The sequence below is a fragment of the Pagrus pagrus genome, assembly GCF_965226575.1.
Source record: "Pagrus pagrus genome assembly, chromosome: 4".
Classification (NCBI taxonomy): domain Eukaryota; kingdom Metazoa; phylum Chordata; class Actinopteri; order Spariformes; family Sparidae; genus Pagrus; species Pagrus pagrus.
Window position 1 is genome coordinate 19,569,326 of NC_140188.1, and position 27,491 is coordinate 19,596,816.

General features: G+C 42.6%; 1 protein-coding gene across 1 annotated transcript in view; it reads left to right on the forward strand.

Annotated features, from left to right (window-relative positions):
* Nucleotides 1–15,907: 15,907 nt before the first annotated feature.
* Nucleotides 15,908–27,491, forward strand: part of pde2a (phosphodiesterase 2A) — a 162,444-nt gene continuing 150,860 nt past the window's right edge. Inside the window, exon 1 of the mRNA XM_084351350.1 lies at nt 15,908–16,332. Within this exon, the coding sequence (XP_084207476.1) occupies nt 16,274–16,332 (59 nt within the window). The 5' untranslated portion in view covers nt 15,908–16,273. The remainder of the gene's footprint in view (nt 16,333–27,491) is intronic.

Below are 27,491 nucleotides of genomic sequence, written 5' to 3' on the forward strand. Positions count from 1 at the left end.
GTACTTTTTTTTTTGCAAACCACTGTTACGTTAAAGGTGGTATTTGTAAGAAAAGTTGATCTTTGAGTCTCATTCCCAACTCATCAAAACCACACTTTGGGATTGTAGGATAGGTCGGCCTCCATCTATCATAAGCTAATAAGCTCATGGCTCAGTTAGCCGTGGAGCCAGTGGCCTGAGGGTTTGTCTGACTGGGACATTGGATCACAGGGGCAGTCACCACAGCGGACGGGGCCTGGCTCAACTGCAATCCGCAGCCTTAAAGTGAATAAGGAAGAGAGAAGTAAGAATATTTCATTTCTTGACATTTTGTGAGTTTATTTTGTTCATTTATAACACTAATAGCTGGCATATATCTATCAATCAGACCATCGCGTCTTGCTTGTACAAAGTGGTATTCCGAGACAGGCTGGGGCCAGCTAGCACGCATGCTAACTTCAGTAGACATCTCTGCAACACAGTACAAATATGTCTTTTTTGTGTAAAAATGCAATTTGTGGTTGTATAGGGAGTTATGTGTAAGACTATCTCTTGGTCGGAGTTAGTTGGCAGATTTTGGACAGCGCCAGGCTAACAATCTCCCCCTGTTTCCAGCTGTTGTGCTAAGCTAAGCTATCACACTGCTGGCTGTAGCTTAATTTTTACCTACAAACATGAGAGTTGTATCAATACTCATATCTAACTCTCTGCAAAAAGAGTGAATAAGTGTATTTCCCGAAATGTCAAGCTCCTTCAGGCTGTGCTCAATTACAAGCTGATCCGGATGAGTGATGACACGGGGCATACAATATAAATGCCTTTCTGTCTTTTCCCCCCATGTGCTCATCTCATATCCGTCTTCCCCTCTACAGCCCCTGTCCAGTTCTTTTTGCCATTCTTGTCCTGCTCCCTCCCACCTGTCGTCTTTCTTTGACTGTATCTCTCAGTCTGCCCATTTCTCACCACCAGCAGCGGTGACAGAGAAATACAGTAGGAGAACATTTCGTGTGACACCCTGCTTATCGCACAGATACAATCACTATGAAGGGACTCAGGAGGTGGTGGGGGTGGTGAAGGAGGAAGAGAAGAAATTGTAGAAAGGGAGAGAGAGAATGGTGAGGCGCAGAGGTGCAAAAAGGGACAAGAGATGGCAGAGGAGGAGGAGGAGGAGGAGGAAGATTAAAAATAAAACATGTAGATGTGGAGGGCTGAGGTGAGGAGAAGTTCAAAGGCTAAAAGGTTGATGAGGCGCTGAATGTAAAGAGAGGGGAAGGGAAGGAGGACTCTGAGAGAACACCTCAACAATTAATCAAGCTCTGTCATTTCATGTGATCTCCGCCCTTTATTTTTCAAAAGATGCTGAACCCTAACGATCAGGAAACCCCTCGAGGTGAAAAACGATGGAGGAGGAGACGGCGCGGAGGAAGAGAAAGGGAGTGGAAAGAGGGTTGAAGGGAGGAGGAGGAGGAGGAAGGAAGGGGAAGGAAGGGTCTGTGAGACAAGTGCTAATAGTAGATTAGTCACTCTGAAGATGCTGTGGGCTAGTGTGTGTGTGTGTGTGTGTGTGTGTGTGTGTGTGTGTGTGTGTGTGTGTGTGTGCGCACAAGTAGACAGACTGACAGACAGAGGAATTTGCCCCAGTTTAATTAAACCTGATTGATTTGATGAACACACACAGAGAGAGAGAGAGAGAGAGAGAGAGAGAGAGAGAGAGAGCACCACAGGGCAGTTGATATCACTGTATTGTAATCTAAAGGCAGCTGTAGCAGCGGGCACGTCATTTGACAGCATGCACATTTCTCTCCTGATATAGTAGCATAAATAAAAGCTCTGTGTTTAAACATTTTGACAGTGACTCCACCTTTTTCTCGTGTGTTGTCTCCCCCTTATTTTTTCTCTCTTTCTACTCCCTCGGCCACACAGATGATGATATATTACAGTGTGTGCATTTGCGTATTTCACTGACGTCTTAGGGCCTTCTTGGTCCTTCCCACTTCAGGACAGCTACCGTCAATACAAGATCATGTTGTGTGGACAAATTGTTCTCAAGAAATTACAGCAACCATGTCAGGCTGTATTTTTTGAGAAATGTGTGGAAGCCTGACCTGAGAGACGAGGAAGGTAGTAGTAGACATGAGGAACTGTGTCCAGGTATAAGAAAAGGTGTAGTATTTACAAAAGCATGACACCATGAAACATGTTAATGTTGTCGAAAGTATCACTAGATATGTTCATTCTTCTTCAAAACCTTGTGTTCAAGGTTTACATGCTTTACTTCTCATACTGTCCAGTTCTGCAGCACTGTACTCCCCCTCTGTCTCTTTAAGGCCCCTCCTCCTGAACACCCAGTCTGCTCTGATTGGTCAGCTCACACACGCCTGAGCAAGAAACCACTAACAAAAACAGAGCAGCTGTACTAAATCAATTTTTACATGCCAAACTAGCCGCTAGGCATAAATTATGCAAATGTGTTATATGGTGACATAGTGTGATGTCACAAAGTCACAGAATTAAAGGTGGGGCTACTGACGAGGCGTTTCAGGAGCAGTGTTTTCTGTGGGAGAGAGGAGCATCAAAATATGTACAAACAAAAACAAAAGCCCAAATAAACAGTTAACTTTGTGTAACTTAACAAAAATAAAAACTTGTAACGCAACTCAAAAAACATGCCCACAGCTACAAACTGACATCCAAGCCTGTAAGCAACTGCTTCAACAGACCCCTCCATCAGCAGCAGTCAATCTAGGCTGCAGCATCCCTGCAGGTAAATACCTCTCCTGACACAGGTAAGTGATAACGTCATTCATTTAACCTCCAAGTAGAAACACTTGCACATTGCACTGTTATAACACACATTACCAATAAACAATAACAAAATGTAACATTACTGCTCTGCGTTTACTTCAACCAGACATGTTGAGGGTAAATATAGCAAACATATCGTAATACATGGTATAGTGTGCGTCTACAAGTTACAGATTAATGATGGAACAAATCAAACCAGGAAGTTTTTATCACCTGTGGGTAAAAAAAATGGAGTGAAAACTGCACACACAACAAAGGTCAGTATTTACAAATCCATGCCCTCAACGCTTGTGAACCAAGTTGCAGCCTTATCTGGATTCATCTTTCATAATGTGTATGTTCATGCACACCTGTGAAGATTGTATTACTGTAACCAGTGATAACAGTGGTCGAGGCACAGTGCTGCAAAATAAAAAATAAAGATGGACAGAGCCCAGTCAAGTGAGGCCTTCATGCATCATATGTCTGCAGTTAGGATCAGCCCTCTGAGCACAAAGCAGCATGGGTGCTGTTCAGGGAACGAGACTGAAAATAGAGAGACTCTGCAGATGATGTAGCCACAGGGCCTTCTCCTGTGTACGTGTGTGTGTGTGCGTACGTGCGTGTGTGTGCGCGTGCGTGTGTGTGTGTGTGTGTAGTCTGGGTTATGCTCTCTGAGTTATGTAAGCTGTTTGGGAAAAGGGATAAACTCTACACACAGTAACAGGGAGGGAGAATGGTATAAAAAATACAATTTACAGGGGCTGAAAATAACCCAGATTTTATCCCGAAATACAGACACACAAACACACACACACACACACACACACACACACACACACACACACACACACACATATAGACAAACTACAGTAATTCTGCAGTCTTGCTCCATTATGATTCTCCAAACTTCTCTGCCGGTTTCCTTAATGCGTGCACAACTTTTGACACTGTCGCCTAATCCTCTTTTCTCTCCTCATTTCTCTGTTTTCTACAAAATCACCACCCTCATCCCTCTCTCTTCCAGCTTCATTATTCGTTTCACTGTGCGTCTATCGGCTGTGAACATGCGCATACGCTACACCACTGTACGTTGCCGTGTGAGGCAACAGGCTGCCGCTAAGCCGGAGAAACATATCAGCTTTTCACCACAAATGCCACCATCTGTGTGAGATTCCGAAGCCTGAGTGTCTGTGTTGTGTGTTTACGCATGTTGCTTTGCACTTAAGGGATAATCCCCACTTTTATTATTTGATACAGATGATACATGGGATTAAGTGAAAAGTATAAAAAGCAGAAGACACTAAATTGCTGTGGTTGGTTTATGAGTGTTTATGGAAATGTAAGCAAAGCAAGATTTAGTGGTCAACTAAGGCCATGGTAGCAGGAATTGGGTCTTACAGTATGGTCCTTGTTTTTTTTAGAAAGCCTGGGCTGTGTGAGGTTACTTAGATGAAGTACTGTGCAGTCCCCCATTCCCCATGCTCTCAGATTGAATGCTAAGCTAAGCTAAACACAACAAGGTTCTACATAATATCTACGCAGTGTGGAAAGGTAAGGAATACGAGTTTTGTAATTTCTAGGTCTGGATAAAGACGGAAAAAAGAAAAGAGATGATAGAAAAGTATTGGTTTTCCAGAGTGTTGCCTTTTTTCCATGGAGTAGGAAAGGTAGAGAAGCCAAAATGTGTGAGAGCGCAGGCCAGAGCGAGATGAATGTTGTCGAGAGTTAGGACAAAAAGTATGGCATGCAACACTGGTGGATTCATGGGGGGTGCAGGGGGGCATTGCGAATGTGCCCTCTTGGATGCCCCTATGATTGATAAAACATGATAAATTGCACTCCAGGGTGCCCTTCAAGTGGACAAAACATGTTCAAGTACTCTCTCTGCGCTATAAATATATGATGACTTTCTGCATGCTGGTGCCCCCCAGCATACACGTGGAAACTGCGTTCATCGTCGTTTCCAGTCCACACAGTGAATAGACAAGGCTGCACAGATGTTATGAAAATGTAGTTAACGTTTTTCAACTCAGTGTGTTTTTATTTATAAAATAGACTAAAAAATATGAGGGAACAATCAAATAATATTATTTATTCAATATGTATGTCTAACTTTCAGTGTGGACTGAACAGCCACAATGGCTGAATACAAGTTTTCTGAGGGCCAACCTGACGATCCCAAATATAAAGCCTGATCGGTGAAGGATTCAAAACGTGAAAAGAAAACTAGATACCAAATGTACTAATCTTGAGCTGGGAAAATACAGCCCCAGTCTCAGCTTAATACTTTATGCTTAAGCATAAGAGTGGTATTGATCTTCTCATCTGACTCTTGAAAGAAAGCAAAAAAGCATATTTCTCAGAATGAAATCCTTAAATTTGCGTTCCCTGTCAGGATAAGGTTTGATGTGATAGCATGCTGCAAAGAGGAACACACAGAAAGCAGTAAGGTCTTCCAGTATGAAGTGCTGCTATTGTTGGATTTCTGTTTTAGCCATTGATTGAGTATAACAAGCTGGAAAACCAAGATCTCTCTTACATGTATATTTTACCAGCGCAGACTGAGCCAAACCCCAATGAATGACTTTGTTTCATCAGAAAAAGTCACACTGACTGTTCTGGACACGCAGGTGAAACAGGCTGTCAGTGGATCATGTTTTTGGGCAGCTGCCCGACAGGCTCAGCAGGCTGAAAAGCATTTTGAGTTTGCTGTGAACACCTAGAGGACTCTGTCCAGAATGATTTCATCTTTCATCTCCCTGCAAACTTAATGACACGGAGTCTGGATGGAGCCCATTCAAAACCGCTACCATGCAGGCAGCTGCATCACTCTGTGGCCAGAGGGTAGTCTGCGCCTGTCATGGTGGTGGCCAAAGACCTAAAGGAGGTGCTGACTGAAGACGGAGACCTTCCAAGCCTGGTTGGCGTGGACTCAGCAGGGAGGAACCAGCAGTCCAGAAAGGCTGCAGATGGAGTGGCTGCAGAAAAGAAACCAGGGAAGCATGAACAAGAGATCACAGAGGTGACAGATGATGGCATCTGGAAAGTTACATACCAGTGAGTGTAAGAGATATAGGCAAAGACTGTAGGATGAATTAGCTATTTGGTTACTGAAAAGTGTATCTTCACACATTCACAACAACAGTGAACTCTCCACACTGTGGGATGCAATCAAATTTGATGCACTCTTAGATTTTATTTTGGGTTACTACTAGAAGAGGTTTACATGCTTTAATGCTCAAAAACACAACAGTTTCCTCGTACTGCCCAGTGCTGCAGCACTGTATCCCCCCTCTGTCTGAAACGCTCTCTTTTAGCTCCTGTCTCTTTAAGGCCCACCCTCAGTCTGCTCTGATTGGTCAGCCCACACACGCCTGAGCCAGCACCGCTAACAACAACAGAGTGGCTGTGCTAAATCGATTCTTACGTGCCAAACTCGCCACTAGGCATAAATTGTGCTAATGTGTAATGTGTGTTCCCTCTTGTTGGACCTGGTTATGAGTCTGACTGCAGCATTTTGAATCAGCTGAAGTTTATTACAATTAAGCATTGATGCATTAATGTTCTTGCAAAGATACATCAAGCAGTCCATGCTTATTAAGCCTCATTTAAACAGTGGAAGGAACACAGGTGTTTTTCTGGGACTGAATGGGTTCAAAATCAATCTGATGGGCATTATGGCAACAGGGGTAAGTATAATATGTTGTGCTACTTGTTCACATAATCTTGAGAACCAAATCAAATTAATTTGCCTCCACAACAATCGTTGGCATTAAAAGTCAAGGTCGCCAAGTACTGTTGTCAAAGAACCATCAGAAACATTTAGAGGATCAAACTGGCAAAGCCCTGAAACACTGATGTACACGCAGGCGTGTGTGTCCAGTGTTTGTGTGTGTATGAGTACTGTAGAAGAGGGTGGTGCGCGTATCAGGCGCTTTTTGAAGTGTATTAATGGAAAGATAAGCACAACTGTCTCATATGATTTCCTTTAATTCGTGCCGCAAAGTCAGCCAGCAGCCATCTGGCTCCCCATGACACGCACACACAAGCAGACCCACACACACACATATACACACAAACTCAGGGGGAATGACAATCCGAGGGCATGCAGTCAGAGAGGATATTATGACAGGCGAGAGCCACCAAAACTCCCAGCTGATGGCGCATTCAGACACTTCATACTCTCTCTGACACACAAACACACTTACACACTGCTGACAAAGTGATGAAAAAACCTGCTCTCTTTATTTGTCCGCCTGAAGAACAAAGTAATTCGTCAAGTCCTATTTCTCTGTCTGTCTTCGAGGCATTTTGACTGACCCTTTTGGGCCTGTAAGTCCACTAAACCCACTCAGCCCATCAAGGACAATGTAGAGACACAAATGAATAAAGACAAAATCAAGACCTAGTGCTCCTGGTGATAGCTGTTGTGTTAAAGAGGCACTATGTGGTTCTGGAGAGGAAATTAAACCTCAGAAGTTTAATATCTACAATATAGATGAGGTTATAATACAGACTCAAATATTTATTTTTCCATAACTGATAAACAAGCTGTTCTCAGAGGAAAATAAGGTCCCCAGAACACTGTTTGAAGCTAGAAAGGTGGCAGGGTCCACCACATATAAACAAAGTAAAACAGTCTGAAATTGTGTTGTCCTTTAAAGGTGCTATTTGTAAGGAAAGTTGATTTTTGAGTCTCATTCCTCCTTCCTTTAAGGTCAGTTTGTTTATTCAGGTTATTCAGTCATGTAAACAGAGACAGTTTGTTGATTTAGTTTGTTTAGGCATAAAATCTTTCTCTTTTGAATAAAATTTCTTCTCAAAAACTACATAATAGCTCTGCACAATGTGTGGTGCTGTACTTGAAAATGGATGGATTCAGCACATGACTAACTGCATCAGCTGGCTTTGCGCTGACATCAAACTCAAACACTGCAGGTTTTGTTGAAATATGTTTGGAATTTTTCCACAACATCTCCTCAGAAAAGTTTCCATTTCTGTAGGACATTCATCGTTTTATGTTGCCTGAGGTCTGCTGCTCCAACACAACCCAGTCAGTCAACAGTTTACATTTCAGGGACCCTTTAATCCAGACTGACTAATGATGATGACCAGGTAGGAGCATCAGTGTCTGCAATCCCTCCATCCAAAGATATTACATGACGATGATATTAATCATGTAGCTGATTAGAAAACATGTGTACTGTCCCAGTGACCTGCTTTGTGCTTTGAATTTGAGCACTGTTTACAAGTTCTGAGGCTTGATTTGGAACAAAACTTTTGAAGCCCTTGATAAGTTATGCATCTAAAGCGGACTGGCTGTTGAAATTATTAAAATATGCACAAAGAAAACAGTTCAAGTCGAGAAGTTGTATAATGTCACATCACTTTTCTCAGTGTATTTTTGCTGTTATCGCCTGATATGATTAACTCGGAGTTCTCCAGCGTAGTTAGAGGGGGCAGAGTAATGTCAGCACAGTTAAAGATCAGAGAGAAATATGCAGGGATAGCCTACTATCATGTGTAAGCACATGTAGCGCACACAGTAAACATGTGCCCATACTTATAAACAGGAAATTGCATCTCTATTCATTATGGAGGCTGATGAAATCCACTTTTACCACGATGCAATGTAGAACCAGTGTCGCCCAGCCATCTGAACTATTTCAGAAAGGCATGTGGGCTAACTTTTAGCCCTGAGCTAGCTGGCCCTGCACAGTAGCAAGGTAATACAAATGCGGAGGATGAACACTGTGAGATGGGGTTTAATTAGTTTTGGGAAAACTCAGCCCTGGGCTGGGGATAACACTGGTCTGCAACTGGCTGTGATAAAAACCCGCAGAAGATCAAGTGAAGATGGCAGCGCCCATAGGGCTTTCTAGTTAATGCTGTATTTGGATGGCTGTGAGAAGAGGCTTACATGTGCTGGGGATGGCAGGATGGCAGGATGGAAGAATGGAGGAAGGGAGTAAAGGAGGAAAGAGGGGGGAAAGAAGAGGCAGGGATTGTAGGCTACAGGAAGGTATTAAAGCAAGCGCAGCAGGGATGGAGAGAGGGGGGAGCATGGTGAAGATTAAGATAAGGAGAGATAGATAGGAGGGGTGAGAAATGTCTGAAAAGCATGGGAGCTCAACAGGAACTAATTTTCTTTGCTAGCAGTCGATTTATTTCCAACAATCCGTCACACCTAAACGTTACGTCAGGTGGTATGTCAGTGCCTTCCATCACGAACCAGACCACTGCTTCCAAAGGGACCCAAACTAGAGCTACTGCAGGTCTAGAGGTTTAGGCAACTATATGGTCAAAGTGGCTGTTATCAATATGTTCACATTAACATTGGATCACATCACAAATTGTCCATGGAAGAGGCTGTATATGGAAGCCCATTTCTGCCAGTTAAAGAAAACGTTTGATGAAAACTTCCTGTTTACAAAAAATAGTCTAAGTTATGAGAAAAAAGTCAAAATTCTGAGATAAATTATGACTTTTTATCTAAATAAATTGAGTTTTATCTCACAATTTCGATTTTTAATCTCATGTTTATGACTTTTTATCTCATAATTATGCCTTACCATGGGAGTATTTTTTTTCATAAAGCTTGATTTTTGTCTTATTTTGCTTTCTTAACTGGCATAAAATTATCGGCATTTTAGATTTACAGCTTGTACCTTTCCTGCATTGGTTCGTTCTCACTGCTCTCATTAGCATTGTCTCTAGCAGGGGTGGGCGGATTGATCCCCAAAGTATCAATGCGACTGGTACGCAGTCTTGTTTTGAGTATTGATCCTAGCGTTGTTAGGATCAATGCAAAAATACAATAGATCCATCACATGTTGCATCACATCCTGGACACTCTCCTCTGCTGCTGTTGCGACTGGCCTGCAGTGATTACATTTTCGTTTCATGCAATTCATATGATGAACATTTGTCATTTACCATCACCATTCACCATTCGGGAACAAACCGTAGTAGCAAGATGGAGGATTGCATTGATTACCTGCGAGCTTTTGTATAACAGATTTTTGTTGTCATCCAAAAAAAAAAGCATGGGCCATCTCTTAATGAAGATAAAAGAGACAAAGAAGACTAATACATGCAAAATGAATGACGCCTCTCCGTACTGTCTTTCCAACCTGTAGAATACAGTATGCCACACCCACTGATGACATCACAGTTTGCAATTTAGGACTCAAAATTAGATGCACGAACCGAAACCGAACTTGATCCATGTTGGTTGAAGAGAGATACAAGAAAGAACAACCAATATTTGCATGGCAGCGAGATGTTATTTGCTTGGAAAGTGTAAACACTTCATCTTAAGGGAGTTTCCTGGGAAGGTCACTTGAAATGTCACTGGGGAGGTTATTGGGGAAGTGATATGTCTGCTTCTTGGCAGAACTAGTATAATTAATCAAGTATGATAATAAACAACGCACCAGCAGCACCTTCAATGTATCAAGGGGGCTCAGAAAAAAGATATTCCTCAACTTCTGCTCCTTACTCCGCATGCCCTTACAATCCGTGTCTTCCCCTCCACAAAGTAAAAGAGAAGGAGCGGGGCTGTGTTGTTTGGACAAGGTGATGCCGCTCGCCCTGTTGGATAGTCTTCCTGCCAAAATCAAGCACTAACACTGTCAAGGAGATCAGGAGAGAGATGTCTGTGTGTGTTTGTTAAAAAGGGAAGTGGACTGAGTCGAGCAAGGCAGAGTGATGTGAGCCATAAACACACACAGGAAAAAAAAACATCCACAGCTTTGCCAGCCTTGCCCAGTCCGACCCACAGTGTGATTTGAGTTCAGTCCAGCTGAGAGAGCAGATAAATCTTTCCATGTGAAGGGCAGGTAAGGACAGCAGCTGCATTTCACCAGCAGCTTTCAAGACTCTTTACCTCTATCCTTTTGATATTTACAACAATATTGTCACTCCATATGTCTGCTGCAGTCACTACGGCTCATCACAGCCTGTTGGAAGATAACGTTATCGCTGATATTATGGCTCGACAGAGAGCTATTTACCAATCAGACCACGGGCGCAGAAAGGATCATAAATAATTAAGCGTCCGTTCAGTCGGCACTTTCAAATTCCAGGAAGTATTAACGATTGCTTTGCTCATAAATGTCAGTAAACACTCCAGGTTGAGGACAGAAGGTCTAATCAGGTTCTGATGTAATCAACTCAAGGAGCTGATACAGGAGGAACACTCCGGGGGACTCAATCAACTGAAGCGTGACACGGTTTCTTCTTCTCGCTGCGCGGCTTTGTTGGATCACAACGAGAGGATTTTAGCTTCACGGTCACTAAACTTTTCGATTGATGTCAGGGGAGTTGCCTTGTCTTGCTGTTCTTCTTATCTGATTCACAGACTTTCATTAGACCTTGCAAGGGGACACTCAAGATGGTCACTGAGTCTGGTAGTGATATTGATCCCACTGAGACATAAACTGCAGCACATCTCACACTCTGTCTGGCTTTTTATTGCCAGATTATAACATAATATATATGACCGCTGCTTTGCACTTTCAACACACTAGATCTGGGCTCAGGGGGGGATGAAATGTCTCCAATTTTAGTCTTATATAACAAACAAATCAGTTTTTAATGAGGGGGAGACTCTTCGGGGTCACATTAATGGGTCGCATCAGTTCCAATCACGTATTTAAAGGGTTTAAAATGAACAGAGCCGTGGCTGGCTGCTCTGCTCATCAGTCTCATCTTATTTACAGCAGCAGCTCTGCTCAGTGTGTTTGAGTACATGCTGGAACAACGGGAACTTCCCCGCTCATAAAAATAAGCTTCACTGCACTTTATTGCAGAGCACTGGTCAGACACTGCTGTCACCCTACAGCTGCTGCCTCTCAGTGCTGGAAAGCCTTTAATCCTTCTGATTTCTCTGTAAGTACTGACAGTACGCTGGTTTTCTTAGCATCATGTCCACAGGGGGATGTGTGAAGAGTAATGCGTGAAAATTGTGATCTCACAATTTTGATCTGTTGTTGCAACCAGAAATGCTTACTGGCCTTGGTTTATTGGTCAGTATACTGATCGGTTAAACTGAAAAATATTTAATGAGATTTAACAGCAAATTAAAAGGCCCTTTGAAGAAGTGACAATGAAAAATACAAATTTTTTTTTTGGCTCCATGGATGTCAGTATTGCTTTGTAGTTTAGTCCAGACTGAACTATCTTAGCAACCATTAGAAGGATTGCCACAAAAGTTTTCAACAGACAGTCGTGGCCAGAGGATGAATCCTAATATGATGACCTAGTCTGACTCACCGAATGTAGACTGTGGGTATAAGCCTACCGCTATTTCAGACAGCATCAGCGTTGCCAGATGGGAAATGTTAAACTATCGTACCAGAGGCTTTAAATTATAGTATTTGAGGAAAAAATATCGTACAAACAGGCATACATGTGTAATTTTACAGAACTAGTATTTAAAAAGAATAACTGGTCCATTCAAAACAACTCGACTTGACCACAGCAAACCTCAGTGAGAAAGTCGAAGCACCACCTCAAAACCAAGCAGCAGGGGAGAGAAGGGACAGTTCATTTTCAAAGCCTACATCAAGCATGATTGGCTGAAAAGAGGTCACGCGAGACCTCGGATCTGATCGTGTCAGGAAATAAATCAAAACAGGCAGCATAGACTAAAACCAGCTTCACAGGTAAAAATCACAAATTGGTCGACTGATCGTATACTATGGCATTTTTGGCTTTATTGATCGAGCATCATACAGAGGGTAAAATTATCATACAAATACTATGACTGTCGTATATCTGGCAATGGTAGCCAGCATTCTCCTCCCTAATCACTTGTGTTCCACCAAAACAAGTTCCTGCCGACAACATTTTGCAGGGGCACCATCGCTGCATCCTTGGCTTTGAGCCGCTCAAGACGATTGTGATTGGTTTATAGAAAAGCAAACAAGCCGGATGATTACAATGGGTGCAGCCAGACCATTCTCCAGCACTGGCTCAGCGCTGTTGAAAAAGGTTTGTGTGACTAATGATCCCCCGACTCCACCAAAACTAAAAAACATTGCTCTCTGCCTCAGCCACGTTAAACTAAGATGGTGAGCATGATAAACATTATACTTGCTCCATGTTAGCATCATGTTTGCATGCTTACAGAATGTAAGCATTTAGCTTAATGCTAATACTTTATGATGAAAATATTAGATTTTTCAGTTTCTTACAATAAAGTTAATGTCATATCCCTTCCCCATTAAACTGCAGGGCGTCCCGATTGCTCACCTGGTGGAGCGTGGGTTTGATTCCAACCTGTGACCCTACAGTAGGTTGCATGTCATCTCTCTCTCCCCTATTTCCTGTCACACTCTAATCTATCCTATCTGAATAAAGACTAAAAGCCCAAAAATAGTCTTTAAATAAAAAATAAAAAAAATTCAAACTGCTGCTGTTGTTAATTTATTGATGCATGAGGAGTTTTTTAAAAACACTGGTATAAATACTTCCTCCAGCTGGTGTGGAGAGTCCAGACAGACATTTCTTTGACCCGAGTCCCAGCGGAGGATCTGTTAGTGCCCACACTGACTGATCTGAAACCAGGGTCTTCAGGCCTCAGGGAGTTCTGCTGGACAAACACACACAGATACATGTTGAGACACAGCTGAGCACCACAGATCTGTATGCCAACACACCAGATGTGACATGCACACACACACACACACACACACACACACACACACACACACACACACACACACACACACACACACACACACACGCACACACACTGGCAAACTTGACATGTCAATCATAAGGTTCCCGGTCTCTCCTCTCCTGACCCTTTTCATCACTTCTGCATTATTCCTCCTCTCCCTCCTGTGTTACCCTGTCACGCTCTCTTGTTCTCTTGTCTTCTCTCCCTCCATGTTGCTTTCTCTCTCTCTGTCTTGTCCTCCTTTGTAATTGACAGCTCCTGCTAGGAGACCTGAGATGACTCTTATTAAAACTGCAGGGCTTCTCAGACACTTCGCATTGTCCCTTTTTATTTTCCAAACACACTCTTCACAAAATTAGGCGCAGCATGCCTCCGGCTGGTGGTTCCCTACGTGACAGCAGAAGAAGAGAAACATCCTGGCTCCTAAATTGACTCATTTTTAAAATGCTGTTTGACGCTGATGTTTAAGTTTGATATTTGAGCACAATCCACATTTCCTCCTCTGCTTTGATACAATAAGATGGATGGATTTGGACAGAGACACTGGGATATATTTACACAGGCACAACAGATCTGATTTTTGGACTCCTTCTGGCCTTCCTCTATTACAGTGAGATAGTCTGGCTTAAATCAGATTGTATCTGTTTAGACAGTGAAGTGGAGATAATCCACATGCCACAAATTATAAATAAACACACTTTCTGTTAGGATCTAAAGACAGCCCAAGCAGGCCCGGTAACTACCATAGAAGACAGTGAGGTAATGTCAATTCATATTACACAAAAGACACAATTCATCAAAGAATTTTTAATATAATCAATTATAACTCCTGTATAGAGGTATACTACATCTGCACACAATTTAATCTTTCCAGCTGCATTTGTGGTGACCCAAACTGGATATTTTTCACAGGAAGTCGGTTGGAAGCGCTGTGTCGCTCCTGATGAGCAGGTCAGCGCCGTCCATGGCAACCTAAGCGTGCGTGTGAATGGATGAATGTGGCAAGTGTTGTAAAACGTTTTGAGTGGCCGGTAGTTCAGAAAAGCTCTAGCCTTTATGTGTGCAAGTCCATTTGCCAATTACATCCATTACTGTCAAACTTTCCACTCATAACAGCATAGTCTTGAAACTTAAGACATATAATAATGCAGATGATAATACTAGAGCCATCAATCTGTATTAGCCTCAGTTGTCACAGATAAGTAAACCATTGTCATACACTATAATCTGCTGTGCACTGCACGGTGTGTTCAGTGCTGTAGATAAACATTTTGCATGGCAGGCATTTTGACAGAGCCTGTGTAATTGATATTGCTAATAATAGTTCATTTAGGTGTGCCAGTTCAAGGATCCTGCCAGTGCAGCAGCATGTTGGTGCACCAGTACACTGAGACACTTGGATCAGACACATTGGTAATGTTAGCAGCTACAACTGTGTTTTTATTGCTACAGTATGACAAGTAGTAATGTTGGTCTTGAAATGTGGCTATTTTTTCTAATCAGGAGCAGACCAATCAGTCTCTTCTAGTCCATTTCAAAGCCATGTTTCCATCTTGGTCTCTTAAAACAAAACAAAACAGGGGCAGTGTAGAGAAAGACTTATTGCTTATGAAAGAAAATATGGAGGTGTAAAATTGAAAGTGTTGCTCCACGTTCACACAGGTGTTTGCAGTTATGGCTGATTAGTCCCCTGCTCGGGTTGGAGTTGGAACGATGGCAGACATTTCCTGAGGTCACCAAACTCATTAGCTAATAATGATGATAGAGACGATGATGATGAACAGATGCAACAAGTGTTGGGAGACTGTCAGAGATGTCAATCAATCACAGCGTGTGCATGCTCTCACAGTCCAATCAGGCAACAATAATTGAAAACACCTGTGTAGGTGTACTCCAGGTGGTGATTTGTTTACCTAAAATACTGATTTTATTTTAGTGTTATGTGAATATATTGCCCATACAAATCCTTAGAATGTAAAACAGCTGACACTTGGAGCCACTTGATGGATATTTTAAGGGCTTGAATGTCAACAAACATGTCACAGGCTCCTGTTTCACTGTGCAGTAGTGTCTGCTGCTTCCTCCTGTGCACGCTGGGCAGGCCTTATAAGGCAGAAGATCTGTGTTGGACCTTGAGACCTTTGTCCCGTGATAGACACACTGGAGTAGGGTTCAACATGTGGTTCACAATGAAAGCTGATAAGATCTCCGAGACATTTACAGCGCACTGTATGAAAGCAGGAGAAAAGGAGCGTGGAGTTGTGTGAAGGAGCGCAGCTTGTGGCGTGAAAGTTGAAATCTTTTTTTCGCAACAAGACGACTTTCATTTCCACGCGTGGAGTAGTGGTGGTGGTCACGGAGGAGCCAGCATGAACCGAGGAGGGAAGGAGGAGCGACGTGCGCAGCTCTGCTCCGCCTGACGCGTCTCTGACTGTTTTGGTGTCCATGTGGCGGTGAGAACACCGGCTGAGCGCGCGCTCTCTGTCTCCCCCCCCCTCCACACTCTCTCTCCCTCACTCTCTCTCCCAGCTCAGCCGTTATATCCTCGCGCACCCACAGCTCGAGTATCGCTTACCGGGTCCCGACCAATCCCCGCGCGCTGTCAGAGCTCGAGAGGAGAGCAGACCAGAGAGAGGCGGACAGAAGAGGAGAGGAGAGAGCAGCATACACACATACACACACCCAGTCGTCTATCACCTATCTCTCCATCCATCGTCTCTCCTCCGTCACCTCCTCCCAGCACGCTGGCAGCCCTCCCCTCCGGGTCCTCCTGACTGCAGCTGTTTGGGTTAACCGGGGAGGCGCGAGGCAGGATGCGCGATGGGACAAGCGTGCGGACACGCGCTCCTCTGCCGTAGCCAGCCGCCGTCCTCCGAGATGTAAGTGTGTGTCTCATCATAACTACGCAGGTTGTGTGTGTGTGTATATGTGTGTGTGTGTGTTGAGCGGCCGTGCGGACACATGGCGCCGAGCACTGAGCCAAAAAAACTGACTGTTGTAGTTGTAAGTGTGACCCCGCTGCTCGGTGTCCTCACCCACCCCCTGACAGGGGCAGCGTGTGAGCGGCGCAGGCAGCTGTCAGTATGAACTGGTGGGTTCAAACCCTGCAGCCCACCTCCATCACACTGGAGTCATCACTGAGATGTTCTCACGCTGCCACTACAGAGTTTAGTGACCTTATCGTGCGTTTGTTATCTTCCTGGGTGTCATAACAGCACTGTGATGGGCTACTATTCCTCGAATATCCCCATTGGGACACATACAGTTGCTGTGATGGCCTTTCTAATTCACTTCTTTGCATGACAGTCGTTTGTAAATCTGTGGTAGGTTCACTGTCCAGCAAAAACCTGAAATGGCAATACTTTCTAATATGGCAGGGTTTATAAGTTGCAGCAAATAGCTTCATTAATGGTTGATATATCAATTTATAGTGCTTAATAGATCAGCTGTAAACTGACTGAATCAGTAAGAACAACTTTCGGGTTGCCAGGTTGTGGCCAAATCTCTTTGATGGATTAGACTGACCTTATACAATAGAAGAGAGCTGCACAGAAACTGGACCATGATCTATTTATTAACAACTTGACTACCAATGTAGGCTTAGGTCGATAAAAGATATTATCGAATATCGCGATATTTGCTATTATATGCAATATTTTTCACAATACTGAACAGCTGTTATGGCATCTTCTGGCATTTAAGTTGAATGCCAGCCCACCAATGTGGCAATATTTTAGGTTTAAAGCAGGAGAAAATGGCGAGCCAAGGGATTTGAATGAGGCCACATGGCATCTTTGTCGTAAGCAATTGTTAGCGAAACAGGACAACGCCACACATTAAACTAAATGTTCTTATTCCGTAATATTATCAAAAATAGAGCAGCTGTCGGGCTCTACTTATTAAGAGTTTCTAACTGACGTATAAGACATTAGTATGTGATTTATTGATCATTAATAAAGATCTCCAACTTACAAACTCTTCATAAAGAGTGTCTTATCTTTAGAGTGTGTTACCCATTGGCACTTTTAAGTTTTCTTAGATAAACTTGAGGGTAAATGCTCAAACATCCAAAATGCACCTTCATAGAGTTAAAACAAGGCTGTTTCTCAGCATGAAAGTTCATTCTTGACCCTGCGGCTGTTTTCCAAGTTCATGAAACTTGACATTTTGGAGGGTCCAATATGTGCCGTGGATCAAAGGCGTCTAACGTCATCACTTTAACAGTTTAATGCAATAAAGCAGCGCAGTGTTGCATCCTGTCTTTATAAGGTGATTATCATACGTGAGGACGTCTCAGAGAGGTGTTCATTAAACTCTGTGGTAAATATTTGGACCATTACTTGTAGTGGTGCTGTTCACTCCATGTAAGTTTATTTTGACTTCTCTCAGCGACACCTGTCTGCTTAGATATTAACTTTTAAATGTCAGGGTCACACTCTGCGTTCAGCTAAATGTTAGTTAATAAAGTGGAGCCCTCCTGATATTGACCCAGGTTTCTTCTGTTTGAAATTAAAGTTTACCATGTAAACACACACACGCACACGCCCGCTCTAAAATTAAGTGATGCATCTGCTGCTGATGGAGGCAGGTGATTGTCATCAAAATGCATGGCTGATTGAACAGCCTGCACATACCACACAGTATATATGATGCGAGCTTCCCTGAGGACATGTCTTGATGTCTACACTGTTTGTTGTTTTTTAATCCTTTTAGTCCCCCTCCCCCTCTTTGTGGATAATAACATTGTGATGCCATTACACACCGGTTGCACATATTATTAGAGAGATCTCCCTCATATCAAGTTTTAGCCCCTTTTTGTCTCAAAATTGAAGAAAATCCTCATCTAACATGTCTGATTCTCTTTATTTCGTCCTCCATTATTGGTTTAAATTCAATAAGGGAAATCACTGGAGGATAATGGCTTTTATTCACCTCACTAGTGCTTGTCAGAAAAAGATTTAAGCCGCTTACAGTGGGCATTTGTTGGCCGGTCTAGAAGAAAATGCCCTGAGTTGTGGAGGAATAATGAGTCTGCCAGGTTGACGTCAGTGATCTCTGACACGCAATTAGTTTCAGTCGCTGGTCTCACCTGCTTCCTTCAAGCTGGAGTTGGTTTGACTCAGAGATTCAGAATCGGTTAAGGTCATGAAGTGTGATGCCGTCACAAAATAGACCAGAGGAGATGTCATGTCTGGACCCAGTAGGATATGTCTTGTTCTTGTGTTTGAGCAGTGTGATCAAGGCTGGACATCCACGGCCTTATCGTGCTGGTTTTCTGGAGTCTTGGATCCTTGGATTGAAGCTTTGAGGGCTTTTTATCCGTCAGAAATATTGACCAAGATCAACATTTTCAGAAATCACATATGTATTCTGTCAGAGCTTCAGTGTTAGTTTGCTGTGTGGGCTTTTAACAGGCTTTTCAAGAGGGCACGCTAATATTCAATGCACTCTGCTCATCTGCTGTCACCATCATGTAATCTGTATTTGGGTTTGTGTGTTCGTGCGCCAGTGGGTGTGCACGTGAACAGTCTTCAGCCTGAAAAATAGTGCAATTTACTGGATAGACGCCAGGAAGTCAGATCCCCCAGCCTCCTGCTACTGAATACACACACACACACACACACACACACACACAGTCACACATAGAAATGCCTAGAAGTACACATCAGCAGCAGCAGCAGCAGCAGCAGCAGAGTTGTAACCCGACTCCTGATAAGTGAGCGTGTGTGTGTGTGTGTGTGTGTGTGTGTGTGTGTGTGTGTGAGAGAGAGAGAGAGAGAGAAAGGGAGAAAGGATGCTGACGTTGCACTGTGTTATCATCAGTAATGGGCTCATCAATACTAAAATATTCAGAGAGAGAAAAGAGACAGCGAGGAAAGGGAAAGCAGAGAGAGTCTATTGTGAGTTGTGTGTGCATGCTTTTGCACGTGTTTATGTGTGTTTGTGTATCTACAGAGTATGTGTGCTTCACCAAATCATTGGGCTTTAAAGCGTTCAATCGGCCGATTTATCTGCATTTGGGCTCAAATGTCTCCGAGTCCAGAATTAACATGTACAGCCAGCGAAAAAGTACAACATGCATACTTAAACTGCTGATAGGTTCAGTTTGGAGGCGAGCAGTAGATAATAAACCATATAGTTAGTTTTGTATAACTAAGATCATTAACTGTTTTACATCCAAATAAACATAAATTAATCTAAATAGAGCCTTGACAGACGAATCCGCCTAACAAAGTCTTGTCCTCCAGTTGAAGTACAAATTCAGTGTGCAGTCACTTTTGAAATGCTGAACTGAATGAATATCAGTTTGCTCTCTTCCATTGATCTTCTGCATATGTATTATGAGGTGAAAAATCTGTCTCCATAATAAAGAGTTAACAATTGCTATCCACTCCAGCGTCAACTACTTACAGTACTGGCTCCAGCTACAATCGGCTGTGATGGTAACACAACACCCACGCTAATTTTCACCCCTTGTCAGGCGCAGTGCTGAGGGGCATTGAAGTTAAGACCGCGGCCTCATTAATGCTTTTAAATGCATCGTGAACGAGAGACTAAAGTTAAATATTAACGTAACTACCACTCTCAACATGGATGAGAAAAAAGGGAGATGACTCACTCCATTTGTCTCATTCTGAATATCAATCTGGATGTAATTCTGGATGTAGTCTGATGAGGAATATTATCTGTTGCTGTCTAATTTTCCCTGTTTTTTCCACATCATGGCAAGAAAAACTGAAAGGCAAACTCGTCTCTTGGCAATGGGAAAGGAGTCAATTACTTTAAGTGGTTCGACCTGTGTTTAAAAAGCCTGCGTATACGTATATTCTAATTTTTGATGTAAAAGTGGTGTAAGAGAGGAGAGAAGTCAAGTATGGCTCCCAGTGAGTTTTTAGATTTGCGGTAGAGAAGATGCTTTTTAGAAATGTGATAATACATGAAGCAGTTTTAATGAAGTGTTTTGTGCCTGATTGCAAAGATGAAGCATTCTTCATTTGATACAGCTCTGATTTGGCCAAATCAAACTGAAGAAGAAACTCTATTTCTCTGAAACCAAGATAAAATACATTACAACCGCACAGTACAACATAATCCTACAGTAGTCTCATCACATTATCCAGGAGAGTCTCCTGGATTTAAGAGGTTGTCATTGAAAGATAACCTTACATGCTAATACACGGCAGAGAGCACTGCTTCCCAACCCTGCTCGGCTCCCTTTGCTACTGCTCTTCAGTTTACTGTACACTTGAAAATGAAAGCGAACCAGATGAAAGAGAGCCAGTGTAGATAGGTGCGAAGGTCACCTGAGTCACACACACATACACACACACACATCTTATTTTCATGCATACCTCAGCCAACAAATAAACACACACCAACATTTATAGACTTACAAATAACGGACAGGTGACATAGATACGGTAGAGTAACCGTTAAAGTATCTCAGTTTCAAAGATTAAATCAAAGGAAACTTGATCTGGAAATGACTTTTTTCCCATTGTAGCAGATGCACACGTGATGTCAATGCAATTTAATGAGCAGCAGTTAAAATCATATTTCTTTTGGTGGGGTTCTGATGGAAGTTCATGCACCAGGATGATGGAAAAGTCTCTTTTGTATTCAAAGGAAATCAAGGCAGTGCAAAGGAGTGGTACTGTATGGAAACTGTAGCTACACCACTGCACCAAATTGATTTACCTCAGCACACTCAATAAATGCCATAGCAAGGCCTGTACTTTACTACTGTGTGTGTTTGTACGTAAGCCTGAGGGAAGGAGATGGATGCATTAATTAACTGATGCCAACATGCTGTTTAACATTAATGTTAAACAGAGTGTAATCTATGTAATAAGATGTAATATAACTGTCTGAGTGGAAATCCATTTTTTCATTAGTTTGGTTCTCCTTGACTTGGCCTGTAATCTCCCAGTGATTTCCTGTTTTATCCAAATTGATTCACCACACTAATAGCTATTTACTGTAAAATAGAGCAATAAAGCAAATGCTGTGCCTCCTAATTGAGATATAAATGGAACCAGTCTGGAGTGAAGGAGAAGATTTATATACAGATGTGTTATGTTTAAAATGGTATCTAATCTGTAACAACTTCAGTTAATCCAGCCAAAATTAACCTACTTTGTTTACATGTGCTCATGTTGACTGATTTTTTTAGTCCTGTTTCATATAACTGAGATCTTCTGACTCAACACAATCATGCACAATCTGTCCAGCTGTGAACGAGGATCAAGTAGAAATGAGACCAAAACTGGAGATCTGAAGCCTTTTGCATCAGCTGTGTGTTCAAATTTAGCTTACTTAGAACATAAATTATTACTAAATTGTTATTTACACGTTACTAAAAATAAAAGCAGCTGCATCACCAAAATAAGTTACAGCATACTTTTCTAAGTAACAACCAACCCCAGGGTTGGTGTAAAATGTCAGAATTATACTCACTAATGGTAAAAGAGCCACACAGAACATGCTATTCTGCAGCACAGTAATCCAGTAGAGGCCTAATTTATTGATCTTTCAATATCCATCTAGCTTGCTATGATGTGATCCGATGCCAAGTGGCTCATGCCAGCCAGAAAGCTAATGAGGACTGGAACGCTGTCTTTACACATGATTAGCCACTTGCCCTAATTATGACCTTCCATCCAAACTAGTTTGGTTAAGCCTCAGGTAATCATGGTGTAATCAAGCAGCGGATTTAGTTACAAATGAACTAGTATTTACTAAGCCTGTAGTAGACTTTACACCCAAATTTAGGAGAGAACATACACATAGTTGTGCAGCCCAGTGCTGATAGTTGAAGCGTAGGTGAAGTCTTTCACTGTGAAGCAGCTGCAGGCATACTGTATGTTGTACATATACAGGTAGCTATAGATTTGAGATGAACTTTTCCCCTAGCAAGGTAGGTTGCTCCAGATTGAGACATACAGACACAAGGTTTCCACCAGACAAGTTGTCAGGGCCTGGGGAGTGGGGGTTTGAGAAGCAGCTTGTCATTAAAATGAGAATAGCTGGTCCACCTTAAAGGTCAGTCCAGCTTGAGTGAGACTGGGTGGGTGGAAGTTGTCGCTAACTCCCTTCACTTTAACCAGCAGTACACAAGCAAGACACAGGAACCTGGCTTGGGTCTTCAGGAGTTGTAGCTTTTATTCTGCGACAAAGAGCCTAAACTGTACTGCTAACTCACTTCACTGCTAAGTTCACTGCTATAACATTAGTGCCATCTTCATACTCTTCATCACCTGCTTTCGCTCCTTCTCCTGCTGTCTTGACCCCACTACATGCTACATTTTTTAAAAAACTCCCAAATGCTCAGGCCCGGCAAGGGAGTCAGTGTCAGTCTTAATACTTCATACTGGTGGAAACCCTGAGAGGGGTTTTAGCTGGTGGACTTGTTTGCGTCATTGGAAGAGAATAATTGTGCTCATTACAAACTGTGGCAGTGTGTAGTGGATTTGAAAACACTATTCATCTACGACCCTAAGGTACTGTTTATGAATCACACCCTTTTTTTCTCTGCAGACCTGCCCTGCCCTGGACAGTTTATTACATTTAATTCGCACATGAACCACCGCAGAACATCAATATAATCAAGAGTATGTTTGCTTCTGCATGAAATGTAATAATGTTGCATCCATTATTGTTCCAGCCAATAGCTGACGCAGCGTTGCTATTCTTTTCCTTTAAAAAAAACCAAAACAAACATTATTTCACCTTATTTCTCTGTGTGGTTCGTGTATCATGTCAGGGTAAATGTGACTCATTTGACTTATGGGTGTGCGTAATTTTTCTAGAAACTGTGTACGATCTTTTTTTGGTACCTCTGCTGTTTCTATTGTGGGTTCTGCACAAGAATAGAAAACCTGGCCAGCTGGTCAGTTGTTATGACTGTTCCGCACACCTTATTAGGAAGCGTTATTTTAAAGACGGAGGCTAGAGTTACAGTTAGGATGAGCTGAAGGGTTCAAATGTTTCAGGTTTAAGATTAAAACCACACCAGGTTTAGTGTTGGAAGAAGGTTTGGATTAACTACAGTGTATTATGGTTATGGTAAGAATTCAGCTTCAGGGAGCCAACGGCAGTCAATACAATGTCATCACGTGTGTGTGTGTGTGTGTGTGTGTGTGTGTGTGTGTGTGTGTGTGTGTGTGTGTGTGTGTGTGTGTGTGTGTGTGTGTGTGTGTGTGTGTGTGCGTGCGTGCGTGCGCGTGCATGTGTGTGCATGTGAGAGCCTGGAGGTGTCACGGGGAAATGGGCCTGACAGCTCCCATGGTTCCCAGCTTTAGCTCCAGCAGCTCCTGTCAGCCTTTTTATCTCTATGGACTGTTGCCACAGACAGGTGTTTCTGTGTGTGTGCAAACGTGTGTGTCTCCAGAGTGTGTATATGTTTTAAGTGTGTCAGTGTATAGAAGTTAAAAGCATGTGTGTGTGTGTATAAGTACCCTTGTGTTGCTGTCAGTAATCCAATGGGCAGCCAGGCACTAGTGTGTGCAGTTCTCTGAAGGTGTTTTTGTCAACGTCTACAACTGGCATACTGTGTGTGTGTGTGTGTGTGTGTGTGTGTGTGTGTGAGGCTGTTTGTGTGTTTATGTGTGTGCGCTCCCCGAAGAATTTAAGGTGGGAGGTGAGGCAGCTGTGCTTGGGACACAGAGCTTTGGTTTAATTAGAAAACAGTATCAAGTAGCTCCGAGTGTGTGGTGACACCCTAATTGATAGGCGGTAGAGGTGTGCTCTGTGTGTGTGTGTGTGTGTGTACCCTCCCCTATAGCCAGAGGGGTAAATAAATTTAAATAAATGTGGCGTAATCTGCCAGAGAGATAGCATACAGCAAATTAGGTTTGACATACGGCTTTAGCACTTGCAGTCCTAGTGAAGATTGTGTTTAAGGTTTGTTGTTCTGCTGTGACACTAATGCATCGACTTCTTTAGTTTGAAGGTCGTTTCAATTTCGGTGTGAACAGCTACATCTATTTTAGTTTGTGTACGTGTAGGCTTACTCATGTGTTTCTGTAGGCACCTAGTGTTGACTTCTTGCAGGGATCACAGACACAACATCACTGTCGTCCGCTCTGGATGTCTTCTCCAACTGGTGAGCACACGTTCTTCCCCTGGTGAACAGCGACTTGATCTTTGCCTGTGAACCATCCTCGGACATGGCAGCAGGGTGTTTCTCCTTCTTCAGTGTGTCTGTATGCAAATTTACCTACTGTATAGATGAGTAACTGGTCAGATATTATTTTTGGCGGTAAACCGGTGACATCCCTATTATATATTTTTATATAATACCTACTTCAGCATTTTAACATGTGTTCAGAACGTTCAGAATAAATAAAATGAATTAAAGTACAACAGTACAAAATGTGCGCTAAATACAAAATTGGCTGACTTGCTGTTAGCTTTAGGTCATGGCTACAAGAGCCTTTTGTAGGTCTAGCTGTGGGTGAAATTAGTCCCAGGGGCTGCGTTTCAGGTGGCGCTAGTGAGCAAGTTTTTGAGCGTGCTTAGGCCCTCAAATAAGCGATCAAAGAAAGAAAGAAGAGAGAAAGAAACGTCCTCACACCGTTTTGGTGCTCGGACAAGACCGGACTCACCGACTTGAGTTGCAATGCTTATCAGAATGCACGGATGCGATTAGCTGTGTAGCGTCACCTGAGATGACGCATGCAGTAAAGGCAAGAAATGCTGCACCCAGGTCCACCATCAAAGAGAAAAAAATAGGGAAATTCTTTGTCTTAGTCTTGTGTATTGATCAGAGTTGCGATTAAAAGTTTTGGGTGGCCCCAGAAGATTTTCACATTTCGAATTAGGCCGAGTCATACTAAACTTTAGGAATGGGTGGCCTATTGGATGTGAGATTATCCATGCATCTAATCTCTTATAATTTTTTTGCACTTACAAAAATGGTAGTAGTGAGAGTAAATCCTCGAGCGGCACACTGTATGTGAAATAAAAGTGACTGTTTGAAGTAACTGCTGACGAGAAGAGGGGGAGAAAAATGACACAAGATGACTGAAGTGAATTATTTATGAATCTGAAAATTCACAGTTGCAGAAATCCCTTCCACACAGCTCCAAAATTTGCAAGTTCACAGCGTAGAGAGGAGAGATTACTTACTCTCACATCCTGTTTTTCAGTTTTTGGGTTCATTTTGTGCAGGTTAGGACGCTGAAAATGTCCTGTGGTCAGTGAATCCCATCACTCCGTATCGCTCAACTGATCTTATTTTGTTGTTGTACTTTTGCTGCTGTGGGGGATGTTATTATCTTTTTTAATGGTTCTTATAGCAGATAGATATTACTGATATTCATCATGTGCTGCTGTTGTAAATCCACAGCTGTTGTTCCTGCTGATTTTGCAGATGTTTTAGCAGCTGCAGATGTGTTTGTGTGTGTCATTGTTTTGCGGCTATAGACTTATCATCTTGTTGACCAAAGATATATTGATGTTGTTACAATACTTCACATTATTATTGTGACCGTTACTGTCTGCATTGTTTTGCACTCGGTCTCTACAGCAGAGTAGCAGAATGTGTTCCTATGCTCCGCTTCCTCTCGCCCTGACTGCAGGGCTTTTTCTTATTGATCGGCTCTATTGATTGACTCACACAGAGATAAAGCCACTGACAGGCTGTAAGTGTCGCATTTGGGACGTTCAGGGGTTTTGTGATGCTTGTAGTGAATGAAATGTCTTGTTCAACAGCATATGAACACAGACTATAGACAGAGACACACACACACACTGCGCATACATAAACAGACACACACACACATACACACACACACACACACACACACACACACACACACACATACACTACAGCTGATATACTGTAATCATTTTCACAAAAGGCTGATTGTATTTCTGTCTGCAGGCTATGCATCCAGTGTTTTGACATAAACCCCATTAGCACTACCCAGCAGCCATTTTTATGCTGAGTGCCAACTGGAAACATGGTTATGATTATTCTGATCATGTGGCCGATAAACTATTGACTGTGTATCTATCTGTACTCACTGTCTTTATGTGGCCCCATACTTGTTTGTTATTATTTCCGACAGACTCTCTGTTCCCTTTATCATCTCATCTGTGTGTTATTGTCTCCATCATCTTTTTTATGTCCTCACTTCTCTGTCCCGACTCTCCGCTTCGCCACCCTTGAAATCCCACCGGCCAGACAGACATAGAGAGGGGGACAGGTGTGACAGGGAGAGTAAGAAGCTGCTGAGATGGCTTGATAGATGAAGGGCAGGTGTTTCATCCAAGGAGTAGTCCAGGTTGCCTGGCAACTAATGGTGTCACAGGTTAGGGGTATTATATTCTATTAGTCCTAGATGTAGTGTGCTTTTGATCTGCAGGTATAGTTGTCTTTTCTCGGTCGTACACGCACTCATCAAGACATTTGTTCATGTTGTTGTGTGTGTGTGTGTGTGTGTGTGTGTGTGTGTGTGTGTGTGTGTGTGTGTGTGTGTGTGTGTGTTTCTTCAAAGTACGTGACAAAACTGCTGCACATTTTTACCGAAGATTTTCAGACGTTATACTTAGGGGACGCATTAATTGTTTTACTTAAATTACTTACACATCACTAAGCAAAATTTAAAATGCTGTTGTGGTGTTTTATATTAGTAATGCTTGTAACCATTGGAGCAAAACATATGAAATGAAAAAAAGGGAATCGATTCATCTCTAGAAGTAAATGTATACAGTATAATTTATTCTCTAAGATTTCCATATGCTGGCTACCAATGATAAATTAAATACTTTTATATGTAATTTACAATCCTTTTATGCCAAAGTTTTGATGATTTTTTAGTTCCTAAACCATTCCTACTGTTACCAGCCCTCCAGTCTCATGGTTGCATGTCCTGCTCCTCACCTGCTGATTTTCATTCGCACCATTTAATACGGACTAATTTTCACTGGGTACACCAGGCGACTGCAGCCAACTACAGCTCGAATAGAAACCCAGCAGGACGACTGCACTCCCCACTGCTTTCACTGCTCGGACTGGATGTGGCAGGTACAT